This window comes from Phoxinus phoxinus (assembly GCF_949152265.1).
Source record: "Phoxinus phoxinus genome assembly, chromosome: 7".
Classification (NCBI taxonomy): domain Eukaryota; kingdom Metazoa; phylum Chordata; class Actinopteri; order Cypriniformes; family Leuciscidae; genus Phoxinus; species Phoxinus phoxinus.
The window spans coordinates 33,475,329-33,502,599 of record NC_136882.1 but is presented as its reverse complement, the minus strand read 5'-3'; the positions used below and the strand labels follow the sequence as shown (position 1 = coordinate 33,502,599).

The 27,271-nt window shown below is 38.0% G+C and overlaps 1 protein-coding gene across 13 annotated transcripts in view; it reads left to right on the top strand.

Annotated features, from left to right (window-relative positions):
* The window catches only part of znf385b (zinc finger protein 385B), a 118,051-nt gene that overhangs the window by 52,058 nt on the left and 38,722 nt on the right, over nucleotides 1-27,271 (top strand). For 3 of the 13 annotated variants that reach the window (XM_079618129.1, XM_079618128.1, XM_079618138.1), the window contains exon 1: nucleotides 8,312-8,459. The exons of 6 other annotated variants lie outside the window; for them this stretch is intronic. In XM_079618129.1, the coding sequence (XP_079474255.1) occupies nucleotides 8,450-8,459 (10 nt within the window). In that variant the 5' untranslated portion in view covers nucleotides 8,312-8,449. Of the gene's footprint in view, nucleotides 1-2,089; nucleotides 2,211-6,038; nucleotides 6,170-8,311; nucleotides 8,460-27,271 lie in introns of those variants that run through there. 4 more of the 13 variants (XM_079618137.1, XM_079618135.1, XM_079618130.1 and 1 more) reach the window with 3 other exon arrangements.

The following is a 27,271-nucleotide window of genomic DNA, read 5'->3' as shown; positions in this document are numbered from 1 at the left end:
GTAGCTACTGTTCTTCAGAGAATTTCCCAGCAGGCCTCTGGTGCACAGCAGCAGTGATGCAGCGAGGCGTTAGAAAGTATTTGATATTCTTACTTCAAAAGCTTCAAATGTGTACACTATTAGAGCTGTATTATTCCGTTTTCAACTACTGAAGGAACATTCCGGGTGCAATACAAGTTAAGCTATATTTACTACAGCAAATCATTTCAACTCATTCCTTAGTTTGCAAAAACAAACAAAAATGTGTTTGCAGTAATTAGCTTAAAATTGAGAGCTGTGGAACAAGGATGAATGTTGAAATATAAAAGACTACACATAAAACAAATGTGATAAAAAAAATGTAAATCACTTTATAACCTAAAGCGGTGAGCGGTTTAACCTTCCGTGTAACTTTCACACTATGCACAATGACGCCAGAAAAGAACAACGTAACAGCCAGATTGACTTCAGTAACACAGATATTCATCCTCCTAGAATAGTAGTTTCACCGTTAAAGGATTATTTAAACCAGCTCAAATGTTGCAGTGCATTTCTGCATTTAAACTATTTTCAAAACCTTGCCACTAAGACTTACTTTGAAGATGCAGTTCTTGTACACAAAAGACTTCTTAAAAATCTTGCTGACCCTAAACTGTTGAATTGTAGTGCATGCCACAGATGCTGTCAATAAAGCTTAACTTGTATTGAAAACCGGAGACTTCTCCTTTACCTCATTTAGATTTTGACAGGCCGTATTCAGTATGAATATGAAATATACCTGAAATGCAGCAAGTCATTATTTTCAAAAAGCCAGAAATAATTAGTTTTGGAGCTCAGCAATCAGATGAGAATCTATAAGTGGTCATATCATGAGGGATCAAATTTTCCTTGATCTTTTGAGATAAAAGAGTTCATTGTACTAAGAAAACACTGAAACTTTCAGACCTCAAAACGTTTTCCACAGTGGTAAATGTTGCATGTAATATATTGTATCTAATAATATAAGACATATAGGAAAGTTGCCAAATCTTGTGATATTCCTGACTGTCTTAAGCACCTGCCGATTTTCTTTTCTTTTTTATCTGAGAAGCTAAGCAACTGATAATTTCATGTCTTAGATCTTTCACTGTGTAATTCAGGCTCTGCAAAGAGACTAATATTGAAGGATGGGGCTGTTGGGACCAATGTGCTCTTTTGTGATTGAATGCAGCAGAGCGTTTCTCAATTCACATGTGAATAAAGTGTTTACATAAGTCGAAAAGATATAAAAAAAAAAAAAAAAGCCTGTTTAACAAGACTAATATTTATTTATTTATTTAGTCAGTTATATTAATTCAACAGACCAATTTATCAAGACTTAAACCTATAATAACAAGACTAACATTTATTTATTTACTTATGTCTTTAATATGTTTTTGTGACTTGATCACTCGCTATTTGATTCGACTTTTGCTTTTAGACTTCTGATCTTGGCAACCGGTGAGACATTGTTGAGATCTGCACGTGAGATTATTGTAAGTGTATTTCATATCATGCGTTTTTAATTAATGATTAAAAATGCATGATATGACCACTTTAAATGTCAGTGAACACCCAAATCTTGCACAAAAAAATTAATAATTATATTCATCAATAGACTAGAAGAGAGATTTTACAGTATCACGCAGCCATGGCAATTCTGCAAATTGTCAATTCCTCCGTGAATGCCTTTTCTATTCTCATGCCCCATGTTTCCAAAGCCTGAGGGGCACGATTGGGATTGTATTTCGCCCCGGCCCCAGCCTGAAGAAGTCACAGCAGGATTAAGCAGTTGTGCCACACCTGACACGAGTGATCATTCTAGTCACCGTGGGGCTGCAGCTCAGATGGCGATGACAAACAACCAGAACCCGAGCGGTAATTCAATCAGCGCTCTACCGGCATGAGAAGGAGCTCTCACAGCGAGATTGGCCCTGGCTTTGATAAGGTCCTCCGCGGAAGTCCTAACATAAAGATATTTAAGGAGAAACAAAGGGAGGTGAAGGATTGTGAAGGGGTCAAGAGAACAGATAAAGATAGATAGAGTGAGAGACAGGCCCGAGGGGAGGGCTGAAATAAAATGAAAGAGGACCGGGTTTGAGACAAAACAGGCGGTTCACATTCCAACGTGTTTTGATGTCTAATGCGCAGAAGAATCGTGTTAGAGCCAACGACAGCATCGGGTGATCCTGGGATTGGGCTTTCCCGTCAAGGTACAGAATCCACACCGGAGTTCATTAGTGCGATGTGTCTAATATCTTTCATTTGGACTCTCTTAAGCAGGTTTTATATTGTCTCGCGAGCTTATTTGATTTACGGTCTGGTAGAGGCGGCCAGCCGTGTTGAGTGAAGTATTTGTGTCCCGCTACAGAGATTCGCAGTGTGCAATGTGTCCAAGAGCGTGAAGACAGCAGGGAATAAATCTACAAATTGGGAAAAAGTGAACTTCCACAAGTGGAATCTTTGTAATGGTTGTCATCCTGATCTAATGCCCGGTGAGAAAACGATAAAATATTGTTTAATTCTGAACAGTGTGAAATCGGAAGGCCTAAAGGGTTTTCCATGTGTGTTCCAGAAACGTGACATGTCAGACACCAGATCGCCTCGGATTTTTGCTAGTGAGTTTTACCTTGTCTCTCTACAGCTTTTCTTTTAATGAGAACCACCTCATACTCGATCACAACCATCCATAAAGTCGACATGAAATCATTATTGAATCTGCTTACTATTTTAACATGCTGTGTCTTAATGTGCGTAATTCCTCTGTGCATATTGTTATTGTTATTTTTTAACATTTCTAATAATAATAGTTATATTATATTTTACGTATTATATTATAGGCTACTTCTCCTCTGTTAAATAATAATAAATCAAATAATTTTTACATAATTTTTTCTTGGATACATTTGATTGTGATTTCAAGATTTTTTGATTTTGGAAAATCGGAGCAGTTTCCTAACTTTTTTGCCAATACTTTTTCAGTGGAATAAAAAAAGCACAAAATAAACTAACTATATTCCATACAATCCATTGCTTTGTATTATAAATAATTACAGAATTGTAATATTTGGGTGAAGTGGACCTTCCATTTTCATATCGGCTCAAAAAAAAATCATAAAAAGCTACATGCATTCATCTCCACGGGTTTGTCCTTGTGTTCTTCCCTGGCATCTGCTGCACACAAACCCCCTTTTAGTCCATTAACTTGCGCAGTGTGCCATTGTCTCAAGGCTCAGTGCACTCTGAACCTAATCTAACCATAATGTTCGTGTGACTGACTCAATTCCACCCCTTATCTGTGTTCTGCCTTTATAGGAGTAACAAACTGGGGATCTCTACATGTCCTCGTATAACTCATTAACAAAACACTGCCACAGGCTCTATTTGTTTGTGTTTTGCACCACCTATAAAGATCTGGCATCCTCCCATCTGCTTAATGATGTCTTAATGAAATACAGACACACTGTATGGCTCTTAGAGCTGTATATGATGTTTTATTAAGTATGCTCTGGAGCATTGTGGGTAAACTTGCATTATACCATGAGTGCTGTGTAAGTTAACTGAGTAGTATATAGTGTGCGTGTGCGCGCGCGTGTGTGTGTGTGTGTTTTCGTTTCACGTTTAATTCAATGTGTTACTTGTCGTTTCTGTGTATATATTTGTGAAATTAGCTCGCAATTTCTGAGTGAAAAGGTTTTTTTTTTTTTCAGACTAAACCTATTTTGTTTTATGGCTGCTGTTTCTCTTCCTCATGTTAAAAAATAAAGAGTCTCTTATGCATGAGTGAAAAAATTCCCGGATACTTCTGAGAGACTCTATTATTTTGCCTGGCTAGCATTTTTCCATCTCATTCCTTATATGTTCTTTTTTTGAAAGCATACTGATTCGTCTCCTGAGAAATGGCAGTTTATATCTGGATATTATAAAACAGATTATGTCCATCTGAAGCACTTGACTCCCTGTTAGAAGACACAGACTGCTCCATGCTCTGTGCCGTTACCTTTCGCACTTGCCAGAAAAAAAAAAAAGATTATTTACAACTCTTTGAGTCTGACAGCGTCCTTTTAAAGGACGCCATTATTTACTGTAATTCCTGACTGTCCACACATGCTATATTATTTTAGACAATGACAACCGCTTAGGGCAGCAGTTCTCAAATGAATGTCTTTGACAGCACCAAGGTGAAATGGAGCAGTTTACGAAATGTCCCAAATGGCACCCTCAGTGTTCACTATCCTATACTTTGCCGCATGCTGAAAGTTAATTGGGTCCAAAACAACTTTGGGCACCACTGGCATTCTTCACATATTTTCTTGGATGATTTCTCTCTTCTCCCTCATCATGAGTGTATATGCCCCTACTGCTGATTGGCTACAAGTGTGTTTTGGTGCTTGGTCTGATCCACTTTCAACAGCGTTTCTCAGAAATCACTTACTGCACCTTTAACAGTGAAGTGTCATTTAAAAAAAAAAAAAAAAAAAACATGACCAATCTGTCATGTTTTGCTCACCCTCATGTCATTCCAAACCCATAAGGTCCCTTTGGTAAACACAAATTCGAAACACAGATTAAGATGCAAGTTTTAATGAAACCTGTGAAGTTTCTGTCCCACCATAGCCTGGGAAAACCCAGACCACTTCCGGCAAATTAAGATTTGCTCTGCAAGTGGTTCTGGCAAAGAACCCATTGAAACCCATTTCCAATCCGTCGAAATCGCGGCACCAATCAGAAACGTTGGGGCGGGCTTTACACGATGACGACAGAGCAGAGACGGTGACGCAGATTTTGTACATTACAAAGATGGATGCCGCCGTGGAACATCACAACATCACTCGTTCAAATCAGCTATCGTGTCTGTTTCAAGCGATTTTTAAAATTGTCATTTTCGTTAACACAAACAGAGAATTGCTGAGAGTCTCGAGATGTTTCTTCGTCGCTCTGCATACGTCATGTCATTCATCGCTCTGATTGGTTTTAGATCTATCCGACGTCCGGTGGTGACGCCCCTGTGGAAATGAATTGTCTGTGGAGCTTTGCCAGACCCTAACTCAGTTACAACTGAGAGTGGTCTGGGTTTTCCCAGGCTAGTCCCACCATGGAAAGTCCAGGTAACCAAAAATCCAAAAGGTCCAGATCCTGTATCCTTTGATGACACCTTTATGTCCAAAAGGTCGTAAAAATTAATCCATATGAATTGAGCCGTTTACTCCAAGTCTTGAGAAGAGATGCAATCACTTTATATTATGAACAGATTTAATATAGGCTTTTTATTGACAAAAACACGCATAACTGGAGCGCATCACATATGGTAAACATTAAAGCTTGTGCTTGAGCATGTCTGAGCTTCCATGTTTACCATATGTGATGTGCTTTAAGTACGTGTGGCGGTCCTTGTTTAGATCTAAATTAAATCTGTTCTTCATATAAAGCGATTGTCTTAACAAAACTTGGATTATATGACTGCTCAATTCATTCATTTGGATTCATTTTACGACGCCTATGACATTGTTGGATCTCCGAAGTTTTGGTTACTTGTTACATAAACCGTTTTGTTACAAATATTTCATTTATGTTTCTAAAATCGAAGTCTTATGGGTTTGGAATGGCGTGAGGCAGAACAATTTTGACCGCACTTTCATTTTTGGGTGAACTATCCCTAGTTAAAGTAAAAAAAAATGTTGGGGCACTTCATCTTTAACACTGTACAGTGCTCCAAATTGAAGACTGCATTGTTTTGTCAATGGAAAGAATCCTTAATATGCTTCATATATTTATAGTTCCCCCTTAGCTTTGCATGTCGTTGTAAACAGAGAAAGGTTAGAGTAGTATTCGGCACGTAATGGAGGCAGTCTGCTAAGTGATCAGCGCTTGTAAGGCCTCTCTATCCAGCACTGTAACCAGAGAAGGAGACAAACTTTCAGTTGCTGAAATGTTGCAAACAGATGCCGCTGTCCCTGTCCCTGTAAATCACATCAGCACCTCCTGGTGGGGAGGGTGCGATAACCCTTCATAACCTCCTAGGCTCCGCGGGCACCGACTGGACGCTGGAATATTTGTCAAGATGATCGGGACTGCGGCGCTGAGAGAAGCACGAAGCGTTGTCGTGCAAACTCTTGTTCTCCGAAGCGGATTTCCGCAGAAAAGGAGACGGAAATTGCCACTGCTATGACAGGTTTGTCATCTCATTGTAACTTTTATGGACTCTGCAACCTAATCTAAGACACTAAAATAATGCTTATGGTATGTCCGAGTGGGCTGTGATTACGAGTTCCATTCAGGTCGAACGTGTAGGTTGGAAACCAGATCTAGGCATTGCATGGACACTTCAAAAAGGAGGTTGTGTGAAAGTAGGAGTGGTTGAATGTAATTACATTTTGCCGTTTTGTTCTCTGCCCTTCCTCAACTGCACCCATGACGCATTGCCCGTCCATCTCTCCTTTGTAAGCCGTCGGATTTACATGTCGTGAACTGTTGTATTCTTGGATGTGGGGTCTTGCACTCATCGCTAGCCAGAAGAGTAACTTGATCCTAGAGCATTCTGTGTAATTTCTTTCAAAATGTTCCATGGGAAACCCAACACCAGATGAAGGGCTTTGAGACCTAAAAAAAAAAAGCCCACGCACAGATGTTTCACCCCTAGATTTGCACCTCCTCTCCACCTGTGTCTTTATATATACACCATCAGAGAGTTTCCTTTATGAAGTCACTCAGTGGTCAGTTGTTTTCTCAGAGAGTGGATCTGGTTTTGTTAACGCTCCTGGCATATTTGCACACGCAGGGTCTGCTATGACAGAATCCGATTATGATTTCTCTACATATGCCGCACATCGCTGCAGCTCAGTCACGATTTTGTTTTGTTTTCATCGTTGGCACTGTCGCTTATCTTGGTGGATGATGTGCAAATCTGTTCAGAGGTTTCTGTTGTTTGGTTTTATTTACAGTGTCTATTTTACTTTGTCAAGGTTGCTGGTTTTCTTTTGGACACTGAGGACAGGTGTTCTGCCACAGTGTATCTCAGAATCTTGTAGCTTTATAAATAATGGCAAATAAGTAACTATGCATTGTAACTATGCAACTATTCAGTTGTAATAATTTTTAGTTCATTTCAAGTCAGATGTTGATTCAGTAACTAATTCATTGAAGAACTCGTCAAACCAATTTAAACCAGTAACTTGAAGGAGTTATTACAACCAATTCATAAGAGTAATTTGTTCATGAATCGAGCTGCACTGGTCGCACTTTGTTTTCACCCTCAACCTAATGGGACCACTCAATAGACAGGCGTGTTTTAAGAGTATGCATTTACATGACAATAAATACTAAAAACAGAAACGTTTTTCGTGTGCGGACAACATTGTTGTGAAACAATCCCCATTCACACAGATCTGCGAAAACGACTAAAAACACTACATTATGTTGCTAGTCCATTATTTGGCGGTGACTTTGTAAAGAAACGCTATGCTCCTATAGACTGAACACGTAATACGCATGCTCATGATGTCACAGTTTTCACAAATTCGCGTTTTTGTAGTTTACACTGAGACTTTAATGTTATCGTTTTAAAAAAAATGCACTTTGAAAACTTGTTTCAAAAGTTTGCATTTTCAGGCCCCGAAAACGCCATTGTCATGTAAATGAATGGCCAAAACGCATAAAAAGTTATATTTGTTTAGTTAAAAATGGTGTTGTGTACACAGCCCCTAAGTCTTTTTATATCCTCACATTTAATTCAGATGGAGAAAAACCTTCATATTATGATAATCATATTAATGCAACATGTTAGTAAAATAGAATTTATTTTGCCACGCACATTTACAAATTTCTCGACTTATTAGTGCTCCCCCTCAACGTACTTTTGTAAAGGACATTTTGCTTTCAAAACTTAATTGTAGCCTTTATAGGACTCACTCTCCAACGCTGAATCTTTCTATATTATTTGAGTGACCAGTCTGTGTTCCAGCGTTCACAAAGTGAGCCTGGGATTGCCCCTGATTTACGAGATCCAGATTCCTACGAGCTGAATCACAGCCAGGTGCACGATTTCCAAAGCAGATCATCCAAAAACCCGTCCGATCAGCTGCTTCGCTGATTTTACACAGATTCTCGTGCCACATCCACAGCGCAGCGACCCAGATTTTCCCTTATTCTCCACGCTCAGAGGGACTGTGGGAGCCGCATCTGCCGAATCCGTCTCTGGGTAGACTCTCTCTCTCTCTCTCTCTCTCTCTCTCTCTCTCTCTCTCTCTCTCTCTCTCTCTCTCTCTCTCTCTCTCTCTCTCTCTCTCTCTCTTCATCTCAGCTGAGAGCAGCACGCGTTCAGAGTGCATTCTCTCTCTGTCAGCGCTGTACCGCACGGACTGCTCCTGCACGAGTGCTTCATCACTGAGCTTGACCGGCACAGAAACCCTCACCAGCAGCACCTAAAGCCCTAAATACACAGCGTGCTTCAGCCATGCTCTTAGGTGAGTACGGTTTACACTCAGGGTAGCGCCACCGATTTGTTTGCGCGCTTCTTTTCCCATGCAATACAGCGGTGAACATCTTAAAGAATGTGTTAAAGACTGGACCTGCCGTGATTCCAGATATATGTCCAGCTTGTGATTTGTTCTGTTTCGCTTTGCTCTGTGTGTTTGCCAGGGGAGCTGAGCTTTGAAATACGACTGTGCTCTGGATTTATGTAAGAGATCCTGTCAGCACCATTGTTTTGTTTATGTGGGTTAAGTTTGTTCCAATACTAATACAGTGTGACACCTTATCTCGCCTGACACTAACTTCTCTGAACAGACTGGCTGAATCCTTATAGCATTAAAGACAATCGATTGCTCAGTTAAAGATCAGAAATGTGATATTATACTGTACCTGATGGCTTACAGTATGACCAGATGTTTCTATTAATAGTTGACAAAAGGCATTTAATTATCTCTCTTTTTTCATTTAAAAAGTCTTGAATTGTTAGTAAACAGTTAGATTAAGCACTTGACTTTTTCCTATATTATTTTCACTCTGAACATATTGTATCCAGAATTTGCTCACGTAACCCACACCTACCCGCTTAGAGCGTGTGCCGATCGCCCTCGTAGCGTGACATTGCTGCTTACGTGTGGGTGTTCGTGTGCAATCGGGCTCCTTCAAAAGCTCATTGATACGAGCGAGATGGAAAGCCTCTCTCAGGAGCATCTCGTTCGATGAAGTACTAATGCAGTGTCACATTCCAGAGGAGTGCGACTTGGAATAATCAGGCGTGTCTGTGGGGAGCGGAGGTTTGAAATTGTTGTTGATGGTTGCTGCGCGGCCGTCTGCCAGTCTCCCGAAGCCCCCCGTGGAGAAGACCTGGGGGGCTCAGCCCTTTGCCAGAACTTTAGCAGCTTTGTTAAGCTTGCAACTCCTTTGCACTAATGGAGTGATTTAAGGAAATGAGTTCAGTGCAAGATTTTTTTTTGATATAAAAATATTTTTCCGCCCCAGTTTATTCTATAAGTAAGTGACTATAAGTGACTTAAATGATTTGACCGAAAAGAGTAAACACTGTGGCTCTGTGGGTATATCAAAACATTTTCCTGTTTAAGGATCCCGACATAGCATGGCATGAGATTTGGGCGAGACTATCTGTTGGATAACGAAGGTCAGAGTGCTCAGGGAAAACATACAATATTTGACGGTAGTGGCATAGAAATAATTTTTATTTTTATTTACTTTAATAAAAAAACATGGTTATTATTATTATTATCAGGGCTTGACATTAACTTTTTTGCCCACCAGCCACTGAGGCTAATGGTTTTTCAAAAGTTACTTGCCATTTAGCATTTTCACTGGTCACAATTTTGACATCGATGCGATGGGTGAAATCTGCCATAGATATTTTTATTATCTCATAATTTGGCAGCAGGTATATTAGGTTGCTGTCACTTTAAGACCTGACACCTGATCTGTTATACTGTTACACATGCATTTTCTTTCTCAACTGTTTACGTTCATTTAAAACATAATTGACTGTGTTTGCGCGAATACTCGCCAACACTGGCATTTTGACATTATTTTGGATGTATTTGACTGTTTAAGCACAATAAGCAGTGAGCACAAAATCTGCGGGAATGAGTAAAATTATGTGCAAGATGCGCAATCCCACGGCGAAATTCAAGCCCTGTAACACCAACAATATTCATTTGGAGCAAATGAAAGAAGTGAGTGAGGGGAGGCGGGTTTGTGTGTCAACTGACTTTCGGAGAGATGAGAGAGTGAGAAACCGCAGCTGGTAGTGTGTATCTATTAAGCGTTTCAGATATATTTTAGTATCGATATCGAAAAATCTATATATTTGACAACACTACATTGCACTTAGTTTATTATAGATGCCTTTTTAAAAGACTACAACTGTGAAATGTATGTATTATATATCAAATTCAACCCGCAAAAGTGGCTAGTCGGGGTGACTGCGTTACATAACTGCTGAAATACACTCGCATTTGGCAGGTGTTAATGTCAAGCCCTTTTTATTATTATTTCTATTATTGATTATGGTGTTTCTTTTTCTCTCTTTCAAACAAGTGCATCATGTTCTGTGTGGAGGTGTAGTACATGACTTCTGATCTCGTCAGTAGCTCAATACAGAATACTAATCGAAAAATGGTTTAGTTTGTCCTCCAGGAATGTTCTTCCTCACCCACTACTACCATTTTTAGTAGTATTTATGCCCACACAGATATATTTAAACATTCACGACATTACACATGCCCAAAATAATGTTCCAAAGCAGATTCTGCATCATTTGATTTCAGAAAGTAATGTCTTCATTGAGGAGGCATTTGCATAATCAGGTTTCTTAAATTGGTGTATATGTGATTAAATATTTAAGCACTGTATTTGAGCATCATCCCCTGTGAGCAAATGAGGTTTTGTTGATATAGGGAAAAGCTAAAAGCGCTCTTTCTTTCTCTCGCTCCATCTCTCTCTCTCTCACTCCCTTGCTCTCTTTTTCTCTCACCGTTTTTTCTTTCTGACAGAGGAATCTGATAGTTGAGTGTTAGAAGCCGAGCTTAAGGAATGCTCTTTGGGTTGCTATTCTTGCCTTCTTGAGACCATCTTAATTATGATTCATACTCTCCGATCCAGTTGTGCTTCCCTTTTGACCAGTTGCACAATTATGTTATGCTTTAAAATCATAAAAAATGCATGTGCATGTTCCTGTTCTGACTTATAAGTATTTTGCATAAAGAACGTAAAAAGACAGATTCATTGGTACACAGTGGAAAAATGTGTTTTCATAATCACTCATCTAAATGTACACTTACATTCTAAAGTTTGGGGTCGGTACTATTTTTAATGGTTTCGAAAAAATCGTATTTTTTACTAAGTCTGCATTTATTTGATCAAAACTACATTAAAACAATAATATTGTGAAATATTGTTATGATTACTCCAGTCTTTAGTGTACGATCATTCAGAAATCATTTTAATATGCTGATTTCAATGATTAGGTGCCCAAGAAACATTTCTTATTATTATAATGTTGAAAACAGTTGTGCTGCTTATTTTTATTTGTTGTTTTTTTTGGAAACTGTAATACAATATTGTCAAGATTATTTGATTACCGGTATTTAATCAGAAGAACAGCATTTATTTAAAGTGTGTAAACGTTTTTATTGTCACTTTTGATCAATTTAATACATGCCAAGTATAAAACTTTTTTTTTTTTGAGTAGGAACGTAACCAAAGATTAACAAATCAAAATTAAGTGGACATTAATTAAACAATAACCATAAATAAAGGCTAATGACAAGTGTTTAGTTTGGTACATCCCACCGTATTGCTCTGAGCATCACATTGTTTTCTTTTGACCAATGCTGTAAACAATTTTAACTTGATGACACAGGTCTCTGGAATACTTGGGATACTATTCTGTCGTCAGATATGTAATTTCTTCTAAAATGTATGACTGTATGACTTATTTAAATGACTTTGGTGAGACACATTTACTAAGAAAAGAAATTTTAACATATTTAGCACTCTGTACACCTTTAAAAAAAAAAACATTTACTTACCTTTGTGTCATTCCAAACCTGTATGACTTCATTAATTTCATTTCTTCTATTTTGAAAAATGCCATACAGTGAAAGTCAATGGGGTCCAATGTTGTTTTGAGCTCCAACATATGAGAAAGAAATACAGTCATACAGTTTTGAAACGACATGAGGGTGAGTAAATGATCACAGAATCATTTGTGGGTGTAATATCCCTTTAAGCTCAGATCTATCAGTATGCAAAACGAGTGAGACTTTGAGGTCCATTGTTTTAAAATATTTCCAAATCATTAAGGGAAATAAGTTTGCAGGTACCAATTGTCTTGTGTTGCCATGGTAGACTGCACTGATATGCATGACAATTACCCTGGTCACCATTTGTGGACCTGATCTCTCGTCTCTTATCTGTAATTAGAGTCGAAGCGCTCTTCCACGCTTCACTGCGAAGTAATCGTAATTGCAAACATTTGTTATAGCAAACAACTCTGTCAGCAGTAACAGTGATAAATCTACAGGCCTCTCTCATTGACCTTAGGTTAATACAGCCACCGTTTTGGTTTTAACTGATGCAAAAGTGTTACTCCTGCCCAGGAGGAACGGCACAGCAGCCGTACACAGCCAATATGTCAGCCGTAGCTTTGAGCGATGCAATAATCCTCTCGACAGGATTTGATTTGCATGCCCTCGTATGCTTCTCACTGCACTGAATATTAATGCCCAATACTGTTTGATAAAGTAAAATCAAAGAATACATTGGGGAGAGAGAGAGCAGTCACTTAGAGCATCGGCCCACACGTCGCGAGAGCAAACCTACCGGGGCCGATGCAAGGTACGTTTCAAACCAGCCCTGGGGGTTTGTAGCGGCAAGCCAAGTTGCCAACGCTAAGAGCTGGCTTTTAGCAAACATTTGAGGTTCTTTGACCAAAAAAAAAAAGCCTAAAGCACATTAGCACGGGTGGCCGGAGGGGGCCGTCTGTCTGTCCATGTGTCTGTCTGCTCAAGGGATGTTGTTACCAGAGAGAACCTCGCTTGGAAACAAGCATTAGGGACGGAGTTTGGGCTCGAGCGTGACAAGAGGTTCTCCTGTTCCTACTGTTCCTTAGTCTCCATGGAAACCACAGAGCTGAAACAACAAGTACTGCCGCTGGTAAAATCACTTTATGAAAGTAATTTGCACAGCAAGAGTGTTGCGTTCAGATACAAGCACATTGATAGCTGCAAACATGAGCGTACTCTTATGAGGGTGATATTTACATTTCCTTTTTTTGACCATTCTTGTGTGTTAAATACAAAAACAGCCCACTTGGATAACGCATTAACTTAAGCCAAGCCACATGAAAAGAGCAAATGTGTGTCATTTAATCCCAGCTGGCTGATGCTTTTATATGGCAATCAGGTGAACATGCTCACCCTTAATTCTATCGCTCGCACTTTACTGGAGGTTTGTAAATGCAGATCAGTTTTCAGGGGGCCTTGTGTCACTTTGCACACTGAATCTGACGTATTTCGTTCTTAGTGTGAATAATGAAACAAGCTCCCCCTGTCATGTACCAGGGATCCCGTGACAGCACGCTTTAATGATCTTGTTATTGTTCTTTGCAGAACAGATGTTGGTGACTTAACCGTTGTTCGTGTTTTTTGATCTCCCTTTTTCCAAGCATTACCGTCCCCGTAAATCTCTGTGTTTGATTTGCGCTGCATCTATTTGCATTTTTGTAAGCTTTTTAATTATCATAGCTGCTTGCTAAGTCAAAACATACCGTTTGTTTTTTTTTTTGTTTTTTTTTATTTTATTTTTTTTATTCAGGTTGTAACTTATCCGATATGGTATGATCCCATAGAATTTTACTGGGTCATTCTGGGTTTATAAATCACGTGGGCTCCAAAGCTTCTAAGTTTGTCTGTTCTGTTGTTGTTTCGATCCTCCTTTGAAAGATAAAAAATCTTGCTTTTCCAGTATACCCCATACATATGATACATATGATATGAATAAAATTGAGTGGAGTAAGGTCTTGTGTGACCACGGGTTTAAATTGAAAGTGGGGGGGGGGGGGTGCTCTTATGACTTGGGCCGCCTTCAACACCCTTGAACACCCTTAAGAACACTCAACCATTCCCATTTAGAACACTCAGCCATGTTAAACTCCACTCAGAACACTATAGCAATCAATCACATAGCAACAAAAAAACAGAAGACGCTTGGATTGCGGCAGGAAATTTTGCTCAAGCAAAACCACTTACATTTTCTTTTGGAAGTGTAAAAATTTAATTTAATTTTACTCTTCCCATTTCTTCATCACAGCTTTTAACAGTTTACTGTGATTTTGGGAGGAATTCATGTTTTTTGTCTAGATATACAGTCTTCTGAGAATGCCTAGGGAAACTAGTAATCATATTATTGACAAGCTGCCAACATATCAAACATTCTCTGCTGAAGTGTTGTGGCTGAATAATTGTACACAGTCTCCTTTATCTCTCTCTCTCTCTCTCTCTCTCTCTCTCTCTCTCTCTCTCTCTCTCTCTCTCTCTCTCTTCTTTCTTTCTTTCTTTCTTTCTTTCTTTCTTCTATCTTTCTGGTGGTTTGGCTTTGGTGTGCCATGTTTTATTGTTCTGTGAAGTGCAGACCTTGGGACTGATAATGTTGGTGGTATTTCTTTCATGCTGTTTTTCGCCAACATTGCGTAGCTGATTCATGTCTCTCACCAGGCTGAATATTTCCTTTCCCAACCTCCCCAGAGTGGACACAGATTTAGCTGCGGTCCCTTTGCTGGCACGTCTCAGTGCGTTGAGTTCACAGGTGTCCAGAAAGCAGGTGATGGATCTCTTGAACGTTCCCAGTGCATTGTCTCCAGTTATTATCCTCCCGAGAACCTCTAATCCTTCTGTCAACACAAGAGTATATCTCACTGAACGATCAATCCCTGGACACACAGATCTCCTGCACTTCATTCTGATGGTGAGGGTCTGACAGCTGTGGATTCTGGCAGTGGGATACAATGCATCTTCTAAGCATCCAAACACAAGAAGTTGGCTTCAGATTTTGCCCTATGATTCCACCACCTTCCTCCTCCTCCTCTGCTTCTTCTAGCCTTTATCTCTCTCTCTTTCTATCCATCATCTCTTGCAGGTGGATTGAGTCAATCTGGATGAGTCACTCCTGTGTACATATATAGAGTAAAATAAGAGTAAAAGATTCACCACCCACTATTCCACAGGGTGATTGAGAGATCGAGAGTAACCTTCCTCGCTATAGCTGAAATACATCTGCTCATTTGCACTTTCACTCGAGGACCTCGCTTCCATTTGCACGCTCACTTTTAGTATGTCCGCCCCCTCTCAGGAGAACAAACACCAAGCTTCTTCTCGCACACAAATGCGCGCTTACAACTGAAGGAGGGGGCGAAACTTTACCATCATCTCTCTCAGCTATGTGTTACAAAACAATCAGTAGCGGTCTGGTTCTTGTGTTTGTATTACTCAAAAAACAGTATTTGAGATAAGTGAACCCATTTACTTGTGAGTGCACTAAACGGACAGATGGTAGACAATTCGAGAATGGGTTTTGTAACATTATCTTTGTTTTCATTCAACTAAAGCCGAAAACATTTTTAGTATGCAAAGACAAATCTGACTGGATATAGGATTCTTTAATGAATAGAAAGTTTAAACAAATAGCATTAATTTAATTGGGTTTTCTGTAACAATGTAAAAGTCTTTACTGTAACTTTTTACGTATTCTTGCTGAAAAAAAGTAATAATTTATTTTAAAAAGGTCTAATTATTCTAATATTACTGACCCCAAAACTTTAAACATCAGTGCATACAAATATATTTCAGATTAATAGAAGAAATAATTGACAAATGAGTCAATTATCATAATGATCAGTGGTTGCAGCCCAAATACTGAATAACAAAAAACAGGATGGCCATTAAGCTAATGAGATACCAGATGAATTGTTATTCCTGTAGCTAGTTAAAGTTTTTTAGAGATCTTCCCACAAACTCTTCAATCTATTTCCAAAACTGTTCGTTGTACTCACGGAAAGATGGTGAGAAAAACAGTGCCTCGTGAGAATGCTGCATTGTGACCTGTGGATGCTCTTGTAATTCCAAGCTGTTCATTGCATCACCTGCCAATTTCTGGCAATGTAATCATTCCCTGTAGCACAAGGACACACGCTCGCAGTGAGGCATGATTTCATTTACCCCGTTGTCAGGAGATTTTTATTAGAAGCCACACCAACTTCGTTTTCACAAATTGTGTTTAAAGGCACAGACTGAGCCCGTTCTGTCTCGCTCTGATGCGGACCTGAAGCACTGGCTTGTAAATCTGCATTTAAATTGAATTTAGGACATTATTAGATTTGCCTGAAATAGTGAAGGCTTTGCGTGCGTCGTCTACATGTGACCGGCTCCACACACACAAAAACACACACATTTGAGCAGCTGTCACATTAAGTAGTTTCATCCGACTGTGGTCACTCATTATACCTGCTTCTAGCTGCGATGGACAGCCTGCGATATCACTCTTTGTGTCATCTTGCTTGACAGAGAATGTGCCAGAATTATGGCGTCTGTTTACTTTTCAGCACCACTTATGATCCATGACTGACTTCATAAAGCCATGTAAGCTGGCTAATAGTTAGTCTATTCCAGTATCATATCAATTTAGTCAGTTAGGCAAGATCAAGGCCAGACTTATTAAGTCCAAAAATATATGTTTGTGAAGTCAACGTGAAATCAAAATTGATACTATTTACCTTTTTCTTTATATAGCACCATTGCGACTTTGTCATGATGTAATTTATATCTCACACAATTGTAACTATCTCACAATGTGACATTATATCTCACTAAATAGAAAATCAAATAGAAATCTATTGTAACTATATAAATGTCACTAGGGTCGCTTTTGATGAAATGCTTCCTTGCTTTGAATAAAATGTAAATAAAAATAAAATAAAAAACCTTTTGAATGGTAGTGTACATTTACTGATTTTTCCACTATCCATAAAAATGGACAATGTATTTGATTTCAGAGCATCTCAGTGATTTAAACCTGATATTTACTTTACCATATAGCCAATTATAAAATAAGATATCTTTTTGCATCAGTGAGCAGTTTTGCAGCAAGTAAATAAATAATTGAAACAGATTTTTATAGTGCAGTGCTCTAACACATAGTTCTCTTTTAATAAAATTACTACAAAGTGTTTTTAGACTCTCAGTGCATCAGCTAGTTTGTAAACATGTAAACTTGGTGTGTGGGTGGTGGATCGAGAGCTGAACGCCGGTATTATAATATCACTGTGTCTTTATGCTCTTTTGGGTTAGTTCAGTACATTTCACACTGGGATGTTTCTGTCGCTCTCTTAGACTCTCCTCTGCATGGATTCACATCAACTGAAGCTAATATCATTGACTTACTGTCGTCTTTCTAATGAATATCTTAGTGATGGAAGGAAGGAAGTTGATCTTCTTACCAGACACTTCCTATCCATAGTGACTTATGGTGCACTAATTACACAGACAATCCCTCTGGAGGAACCCCAGGGTTAAGTGCTGCCCTCAAAAGGCTCATTGATGAATGAATAGGATTGTGTGCTCAGTAACTCTTCAGCCTCATGTCGTTCTGAACCTGTATGGCTTTCTTCTGTAGAAATATTGGACCCTTTTAAGTTTCTAAATATTTGTTTGTGTGTTACACTGAAGAAAGAAACCCATACAGAAGGGTGAAGGCTATAAAAATTCAGCTATAAAGCAGCTCAAGAGAAGACAATTGTTATTTTCCAGTTCAATGTATTACAAGTTTGTTCTCATCCAATAGTATCAGTACAGTCATTGATAATTTTACTGAATATTAAGTGTCTTTTCAAACTACACAAGCCAAAGGTGACAGTTGCCATCACAAAATATGAAAGGAATAGTTCACCAAAAAATGAAAACATCATTATCTTATGTTGTTCCAAACCCATAATATTTATTTTCTTCTGTGAAATGCAAAAAAAGGAGGTGCTAGGCTGACCTTTTCCATACAATGAAAGTGAACTGGGACTGTCAAGCTCCAAAAAGGACAAAATAGCACTATAAAAATATACCATAAAAGTGTGGCTTGTGCTCTAAATTCCGAGGCTTCTGAAGTCATATGATAGATTTTTGTGAGAAACAGACTGAAATTTAAGCCATAATTCCACTGATAAAAAAAAAAATGCTGTAGTTTGTGGGTCTAATGGACCACTTTTATATCTATTCTCTTTTACTGTATGGAAAAGAACCGCTTTGATATTCTGATGAATCATTTTGTAACTCCATGGTTGAACTAAAATAATACAGGTTTGGAATGAAATGAGGGTGAGTAAATGATGACAGGATTTTCATTTCTGTCTGAATTACTCCTTTAAACAGCAGAAGCAAACCACCATTGAGTTTAATCGTGCACCTGCTCGCGTATATTCTAAACACTGTAGATCACAGAGACAGTCTGCTGTTGGGCTGAATTATTTTCACTCCTTGGAGATCTCCTTTATTCGAGCAGAATCAAATTCAGATGTGTGGGTTTCGTCTGTGCTCTGCAAAAATGAATGTTCATCGTTTATGGCAAGAATGAAAAAGCCCATCTATACCGGGCATGATGTGTACTCATTTAATCCCAAACATTTTCCTTTGTTGGCGTAGGGAATTGTCCTCAAACTGTCAGCAATGAGTGTGTCTGCGATTCAGAGCGTTCTCCTGTTGTTTAATTCTGCAAGCTGCATCTCACCGCAGCCTTTTTTCAGTTTCCCGTTCAGTGGGTTTCAACGCTTCCAATGGTAACAGCCAGAAAAAATATGAAGTCATAACCACAGTATCTGTTTTCCCCTGTACAAAAGCTTAAGAAACATTACCCCAGTCTAATAACGTACACTCTTTGGAAAGGCCTTTTTTAGGAATTAGTGATGAAATCATTCTCTGATGGCCATTTAAAAGGAAAAGTCACTCTCACAGTTGGGTTTGGAACGCCATCAAAATTTGGGAGGGCTTAATTTACTCAAAGTACTGGTCTTGCTTGTTTTTCCAACTAGATCTGAAAAGCTTCACCACCACCACCCTCATTTACTGTACTATACTATAATTGCATAAATTCAGCTGTTATTATGTCTTGTGGATGTGAATATTTGCCAAATCAGGGCAGTACTAAGTAGAAAAACAGATGCTATGTTTATGATCTCTAGAAATGCCCCTGCTGTAGTGTTTACTGTAGTGAAAAGATGTGGTTTTTCATTGCAGCTTGGTTTAGATTAGGTTTCAAATGACATCTGAGCCTGTACAGGTTCAACATGATTTCTCTTTGCTGCTCATTTGTTGCAGCAGGTGGCTAGAGACCTGCAGGGTTGCAAGTGAGTGACCACATCTCAAGATCTCCCTCACTCTCTCTATCTCTCTTTCTCAGCTTGGTTTCTTGCTTCCAGTACACGGATTAAACTGATTAAATCCCACCTGCCACAGAGACCCCCTTCCATGTAAACTACCTCAACATTTCCATCCCCACCTGGGAGAGATGGAGTGAAAACCCAGACCTAACAAACAGCCTGATTTCGGTGACCACACAGTATTGTTAATGAAATGTTCGTCTTTTCACTGAATCGGTTGAATCAGTTTGTGGTTTTAAATAATTCTCTCACAAATCATTCACAAATCACATTATTTTAATAGCTGAAATTTTACCAATAAAATGTATATGAAATATGACCTGACTGTATGATGCACATTTATTTTTATTTAAATTGTTTTTTTTTTCTTTCTTATTAATGTGCCAAAAAAAATTCAGCCAAGAGATCAACATTAATTTTAGTTTAAAAAAATGTACTTTGTTTAATGGACACTAGCGTTCAAAAGTATTGGGTTGGTAAGATTTTTTTAAGTTTTTGAAAAAAGTCTCTTATGCTGCATTTATTTGATCAAAAATACAGTAAAAACATTAATATTGTGAAATATTATTACAATTTAATATAACTGTTCGCTATTGTAATATATTTACCATTTAAAAATTAAATGTATTGCTTATCCCTTGAGAAACATTTCTTATTATTATCAATGTAGAAAAGAGTTGTACTGAGTATTTCTGTGCAAACTGTAATCTGCCACAAACTGAACTAGGAAATATGAAATTACTTTATTGTATTTATTGTAACATTTAGAGCATATCGGGGACCATGTGATGACATGAAAGAATAATTTATTCCTTCTTTGAGGCAGTTCATTGAAACAAACTGTTCAAAAGAACTGGGGCCAGTTAGTTTGACCAACTAGCAGTAAGACAAGAGATGATCAGTCTTACGTCTCAATTTAAATGAGACTGTTCAAGTTAAGTCACCTTTATTTATATAGCACTTTTTACAACACAGATTTTTTTCAGAGCAGCTTTACTGTGTTATCAGGAAAATAATGCAACAAAGTTTGTTTCTGCTGTACAGCAGATCTAGAAGAAAATAGCGCCATAGTCCAGCTTAAGTAAGTTCAGTGATGGTTCAGTTTTGTTGTAAAAAAGTTATTCGTTTAGTTCATATATATATATATATATATAGCTGCTCTGGAAAAAAATGTGATGTCATTGTCCAGTTCAGTTCTCATTTAATGGTGTCAATGCAGGCAGATCAATAATATTGTTGAATATTAAGTGTCCCCACCAAAGCAAGCCAAAACCCAAAGACGACAGATGCAAGGGACCAAAACTCCATCAGGTGGCAGAGTGGAGAAAAAAAAACTTGAGAGAAACCAGGCTCAGTCGGGGGGCAAACTAATGCCATGCTTCCTAATGATATCTCCCAAGGGTAGCATGCACAGGGTGAAAAGCAACGGCCCTAGTACTGAGCCTTGCGGCACTCCATACTGAACTTGTGAATGATAGGACATCTCTTCATTTACTGCTACAAACTTATAATGGTCAGATAAGTATGATTTGAACCATGCTAGTGCAATTCCACTAATGCCAAAATCATTTTGAGTCTATTCAAAAAAGAATGTTGTGGTCGATGGTATCAAATGCAGCACTAAGATCTAGAAACACTAATAGAGAGATACAACCCCGGTCGGATGATAAGAGCAAATCATTTGTAACTCTAATGAGAGCAGTCTTAGTAGTACTATGATACGGTCTAAATCCTGACTGGAAATCCTCACAGCTTCCATTTCTTTCTAAAAAAGGAACATAGATGTGAGGATACTGCCTTTTCTAGTATTTTTTTACAGAAAGATTTGAGATCGGCCTGTAATTGACTAATTCTCTAGGATCAAGTTGCATTTTTTTAAATAAGAGGTTTAATAATAGCCAGCTTAAAAGTTTTCGGTACACATTCTTCTGCCTTTTGATGTAACTGACTTTAAAATGTCTTGAAGAAAAAAATTAGATGGCTAACTTTTAAGACTAGTCTAAGAAGTTTATGCAACAGGCCACTGATTTGCAGTGAGTCAGAATTCCCATCACTGACAACGGATGTTCATGTATAGCTGTGATATTATTCACAAAGTTGTCTGGCTCCAAATAAGACATGCAGAAAGGTTACCTAAACTTAGACTTTTGACTCCATAAGCTCTGCTTGATTCCATGAGTTGTTCCAAAGTGTTACAATTCAGTCATCGTGATTATGGAGAGTGAATTTTTGGCAGTTCTGTATCCACTGAATCATTGTTAGGAGTTTGTTCAAGAACACATATCCTGTGTTTTGTGCTGCAGGGTTCTTTACGCTGTCATATTTCTTTGATTCATCAGAAGGTATTCGTATCATATTTCTTGGATTGTGTGCTTTGGAGGATAATTTGGTTCACCAATTTATTTCAGGTGAAATATTTAAGATTTGTGTGTGGAAAACTTTGTGTGTTAATCTTTTCATACATTGCTTCTCAAGTTAATAATTTCTCTGTAAATACAATTTCATGAAAAGTGAAATGCTTTTTGTGAAATTGTGACTTTACAAGTTTTATAGATAGCATGACAAACTCTTTTGAAAATAAAGTTGCTGTAGAAAATCCCTTTGTCGAACTCTTAAGATGGCTAAATTCAGAATGAACTCTCTATTCCTGTTGTTTTCTCCACATATTTTTATCTCCCAGAGTGCCTCTGTGAGATAAGGTGCATGTTGGCTAACCTTTGGGGAAAAAGCAGCCTCACACAGCACACTATTTGATATGGCGTTGTCCAATACAATCAGACGGAGGAACTCAAAATTGCGAAAGGGTGAAGGTGAGCCAAGGGGCTCTCGCCAGCTCTCGTTCCTGCTCTGCAGGAGGGTCCAACCTCTCACTCCATCAACACTGCAAATGTCACGGCGCCCCATCCGACAAGGCAAAGTACTGATAAGCACTCCGGTCCTGACCTACAGTCGCTCCAAAAAGGATTTGGGCACTTAAGGCACACTTATAACTGTACAAATGTCACTGTGTTAGATAACAAAATAGGAAATTATCTGCAAACAACTTTCACTATTTTTTGACTTAACTGGTTTGAAGATAGTTTTTAGTGGATGTATATTCGCATAGGTGTCCTTTTCAACCGGAAAGTGTCCAATTACCTTTTGTTTTCATTTTGCACAGTATATCTATTGTTTTATCATTTAAAACCCTGCTTTTGCTGTCTTTCTTTGATATCTTTACGATACAAGTGATGATCAAAAAAAATTTAGTGTTGCTGATGTGTCCAAATGTTATTTGGCTACTGTATGTTGCAATTGTATTAATAGAGCGAAAGTCTGCTGGCCGTTTCCACAAAGAGGAAACCTCTGAGAGACAAGTGCCGCTACCAGATGTTGCTCAGGCGTTTCATTTCTCGAATCGGACTTGGAAGCACATGACTAGATGATGAAACAGGGTTGAAAGAGAAACCTGGGTCAAGGCTGATTTGAGTATAATTTTTAGCTTCTCAATTTCAGACTTCATTCTCTGTGAAAAGGCAGACAACTTTGAGGGCAAATATAGCATTCTTTTTCCACATAAGATCTGTTTCTAAGATTTGATTATTGACTCTTCAATAACTCTTAAATGGAAGTCATCCACCTAGACTTTTAAACTTGTTTTCATGGCTGAACACTTTAACACCTTGCTGAACACAGACTTAAACTTGCTGCTTTTCCGCAATCAGATGTGGCCTGTGATGGTTTGTTTCTTTGTGCTTCTGTGGCCTACGAGCGCTTTGCAACTCAAAGTCTGTCAAGACGGATATAGTCTCACGCCCACTGGCTTCTAACACTCTCCTCTCACTGACCGTCTGATGCATATTCCAAACATAAAAAGGCAAGTGCTTGATACAAGGTACAGTGATACAGTGATACAGTAAGCACTTTTGAGGAAGACAAGTAGAAATGCAAGAAAAGAACTGGGCTGCGTTTCTCAAAAGCATTGTGAGCTAAGTTGATCACAGAGACAATTGGTGCCAATGGTTCTATGTACCAAGAACGATAAGTATAACGAAAACAAAACATAAAGTTCTAAAAAAAACGTTCTTAATATAAAAAATAGCAGAGTCCACAGACACCACAACTATGACAATAATGGCACAGAGAAATTCTATCATTCTATAATTTTCCAGCTGATGAACTATAAAAAAAATAAAAAAAAATCTATAGTTATCGTTCTTGATGTGAGCTGGCATTTACTGTAGATGCTTTTGAGGAACGCAGCACTGTATTTTTTCTTATTAATGCTCAAATAATCTCTACTTATTACTTTTGGACAAACACAAATTCTAATCACAAAGTTTATTTTTGCAAATGTGTTTTGAAAATATTTTTTCCAATAATTTTTTTTCATGGTGGTTTTATATTATGGTATTTACTATTTCAGATAAACCTGCTGCTAAACAGCACATAAAGCAACAAACTTTCATGTAGATCAGATCATTTCTGATCTAATTGGGCGGATCTTTCTCAGAATAAATATTTTGATAATTCCTGTAAATGTTTAACATCTACCAACACCTTTCCATTTTTTAATCCAATTTTTCAACCAATTTATAAATAAATATAGCTTTTATACAAGAAGTCTCCTAATAAGCTCACATTTATTTATTTGATAAATAATACAGTAAAAACAGTAATAATGTGAAATATTATTACTATTTAAAATAACTGTTTTATTTCTGTGATGCAAACCTGAATTTTCAGCATCATTACTCCAGTCTTCAGTCACATGTTCCTTCAGAAAGCATTCTAATATGCTGATTTGGGACTCCAGAAAAATGTATTCTTATTAATTATTATCAATGTTGCAATCATGGAAACTGCATGTTTTGATGAATAAAAAGTTCAAAAGAACATTAAAAAAAAAAAAAAAAAAAAAACATCAAACCTCATATCTTCTCAAACCGTTAATCTTTGTTCACATTTACCATAAATACAGATTTTTTTTTCAGCCAGCAGGTTGCAGCTACAGTAAATGACAAATTAGCCTTTTAGAAAGTGTATAACAATAAATTGCAAAACATGATGCAATAATGTGTGTTAAAAGGGAAGAAGGAAATGTTTTTTCTGGGGAACCTGACGAAAACTACCTGCAGAACAAAAATCAGCTTTGCTAACAAGCCGTCAAACAAGAGCCTGAAAACACGAGAGGGTCTTTGTGTGGTTGTTAAAAACCACCTGTTGTTTACCTGGCTGCGGTATTTCAGCTCAGGATTATATGCTGAAAAGGATTTTAACCTTTCATTTACCTTTACTAATGACATTCAGCTCACAAGCTTGCGGGGTTGCAGCAGCTGATTTCTTCAGCATTGTTAGGAAGAGCTAACCTTGGAAACAGCTAACCAGCATGATCATTACCTGCATCAACAACTGACTGCAGTAGATGTTGGAGAGCTCTGTGTGAGTGTTCAAGGCTCTATAGCCTGTTGGTGGCTGATTGGAGTGTGTTTGGTGATGTTTTCCATTTTAAGAGGTTAATTATATATTACAGCAGAACCGGATGCATAATAAACAAACATGTTTGATAGCTTTTAGCCCATTTTACCTGGTTTTTAACCTCTAAATTAAAACATTCCCTATCCTCAGATTGAATTACTATCAGCATACGCAAAAAGCAAATGGATTCAAAAAGGGAAATGAAGAGTTTATTTTTACCCTCTCCATTATCAAGGTAAATGCAAATCCTGATACGGCCTTGTTCAAATCGCAAACCCAGAATCCGTGTAAATTACACTGAACTCCATCTTTCCTCACAACATGCTCTCTGGCTGTCACCACCGTTTCCCAGGTAACAGTCATTACTTTCATCGGTTTCATTCTCGGGATGCTGATGTTGTTTAAGAGATGGTGAATCCATTTGAATGACACATACATTCAGGTCTCTGATACGCCTGATAACTGTTGCAATTGATAAAAAAAATCACAGCAGAAGCTCACTGCCAATTCATATTCTAAGTCTATAATCTTCTTGAACAGAGTAAAGAGAACGAACATTTTTGTCTTTTAGCCTTCAAATAACTACTAAGTGTTTTTGGACATGGCAATATCAATATGGTAAAGATTTATTATCTTGTTTAAACATACTGTCATCAATGTGAGATTTTTTTTTAATGAATCTTTCTGCAAGTAACATAGTAATGCCAGTAGTTGGCGACAAATTACAATGTTTGTAAGTGACTCACTGCCTTAACTAGTGAGTCATTGAATCATTCACTCAAGAGATTTGTTCTCTCTCTCTCTCTCTCTCTCTCTCTCTATATATATATATATATATATATATATACAGTGTTGGGGAAGCTACTCTGAAACTGTAGTTTGACAAGCTACAAGCTACTCGTAAGTTAAAGTATTTAAACTACAGTCAAGCTACCCTTTTGGAAAAGTAGTTAGCTACACTACAAGTTACTATCAAAAAGTAGCTAGCTACATTGAAACTACTTTGATTTTTTTGAACAACGTATATTATAAATAACTGAATAAGTGTCTGAGGAATGTTTTAAGTAAAATATTTAGTGTTTAAAACAATGCAATACAATTATGATTTCAAAGAGTATTGTTTTATTACACACTACACTCAAATATATCAGACTGTTTGTCAAAAGTGCAAAATTGCAACAAATATGAACTTGGACAAATAAGGCCATGGGTAATTAACATTAGTTGTTTCTCCATCCTCCAAATCTGCCGCCACGTCTTGCTCCATCATGGATAATATGGGTGTGTCAACCCACTTCTGTACGTCAGTGAACTGATTAAACAACAGGTGGCGGTAATGGCAAAAAATGGCTCTTTGAGGGGATCCGGATCTTGGCGATCTGTTTTTGGCTCTTTTTAAATATTTACCAGTAGTCAGTTTTAAGAAGCCAGCTTGGGGTCATATCAGTTTAGCCTGGAAATAATCACTGGGAGGAATGATGAGGTGAGATTTGTAGTCAAATAATTAAAACTCATATCACACACCAATATCTGAGTTTGAATTATTCTGAAATATTGATTATTAAGTTACCTCATTTGTCATGTGTGGCCATAGGGTCGCACAACATCCCTCTGCTTAGACAGTGACATCACTATTTTGGATTTACCAAAGTCTGTGTATGTGTAAAGCTACGTTGACTATGTTATTCATACCTACTCACAAATAACCATCAAAAACAAAGCCGGCTGCAATGAATTTCTGTGCAAAACAGCTTTTACTACAAACACTTCCACACAAGAACATTATCACACAAGAACATTTTGATAGAAAACAAAAAATATTTAAAGTTTTAAATATATACTGTAGATAAAATTAGAATAAATAAAATGGAACACAACTATCATCACACAACACCCATGCGCTGGGTGCGCCCCTCCCCCTATAACTGTTCTGTTTTGCGGAGGAGCTAATTTGTGTGCATCTGTGTGAAACACGCATAGGAAAAAAAGAACGACAGAAAGAACGGCTCCCCTCCAGCCGCGACTCGGCTCCCATCGTTCATGTTTATGAGCCGTTCAAAAGAATCGGTTCGTTCGCGAACGTCACTCTAAAAGAAGAAGAATATCCTGGCATCGCGCTGATTCGCGCAGGCTCGACAAAACGCAATGTAGCTTTTGCTCGCGCTACACCGCTACTTGCTGCAAAAAGTAGTTAGCTACTGGAAAAGCTACACTGTTTAAAGAGCAACTGAGTTACTGCCAAGCTACTGAAAAATGTAGTTAAGTTAGTAGCGTCGCTACTTGTAGTTAACTACTCCCCAACACTGTATATATATATATATAGGCCTATATGCTGCTGTTTTCTCCCATTTCTGATCTGCTTCATAAAACCTGATCTGGCCAAACACAGCT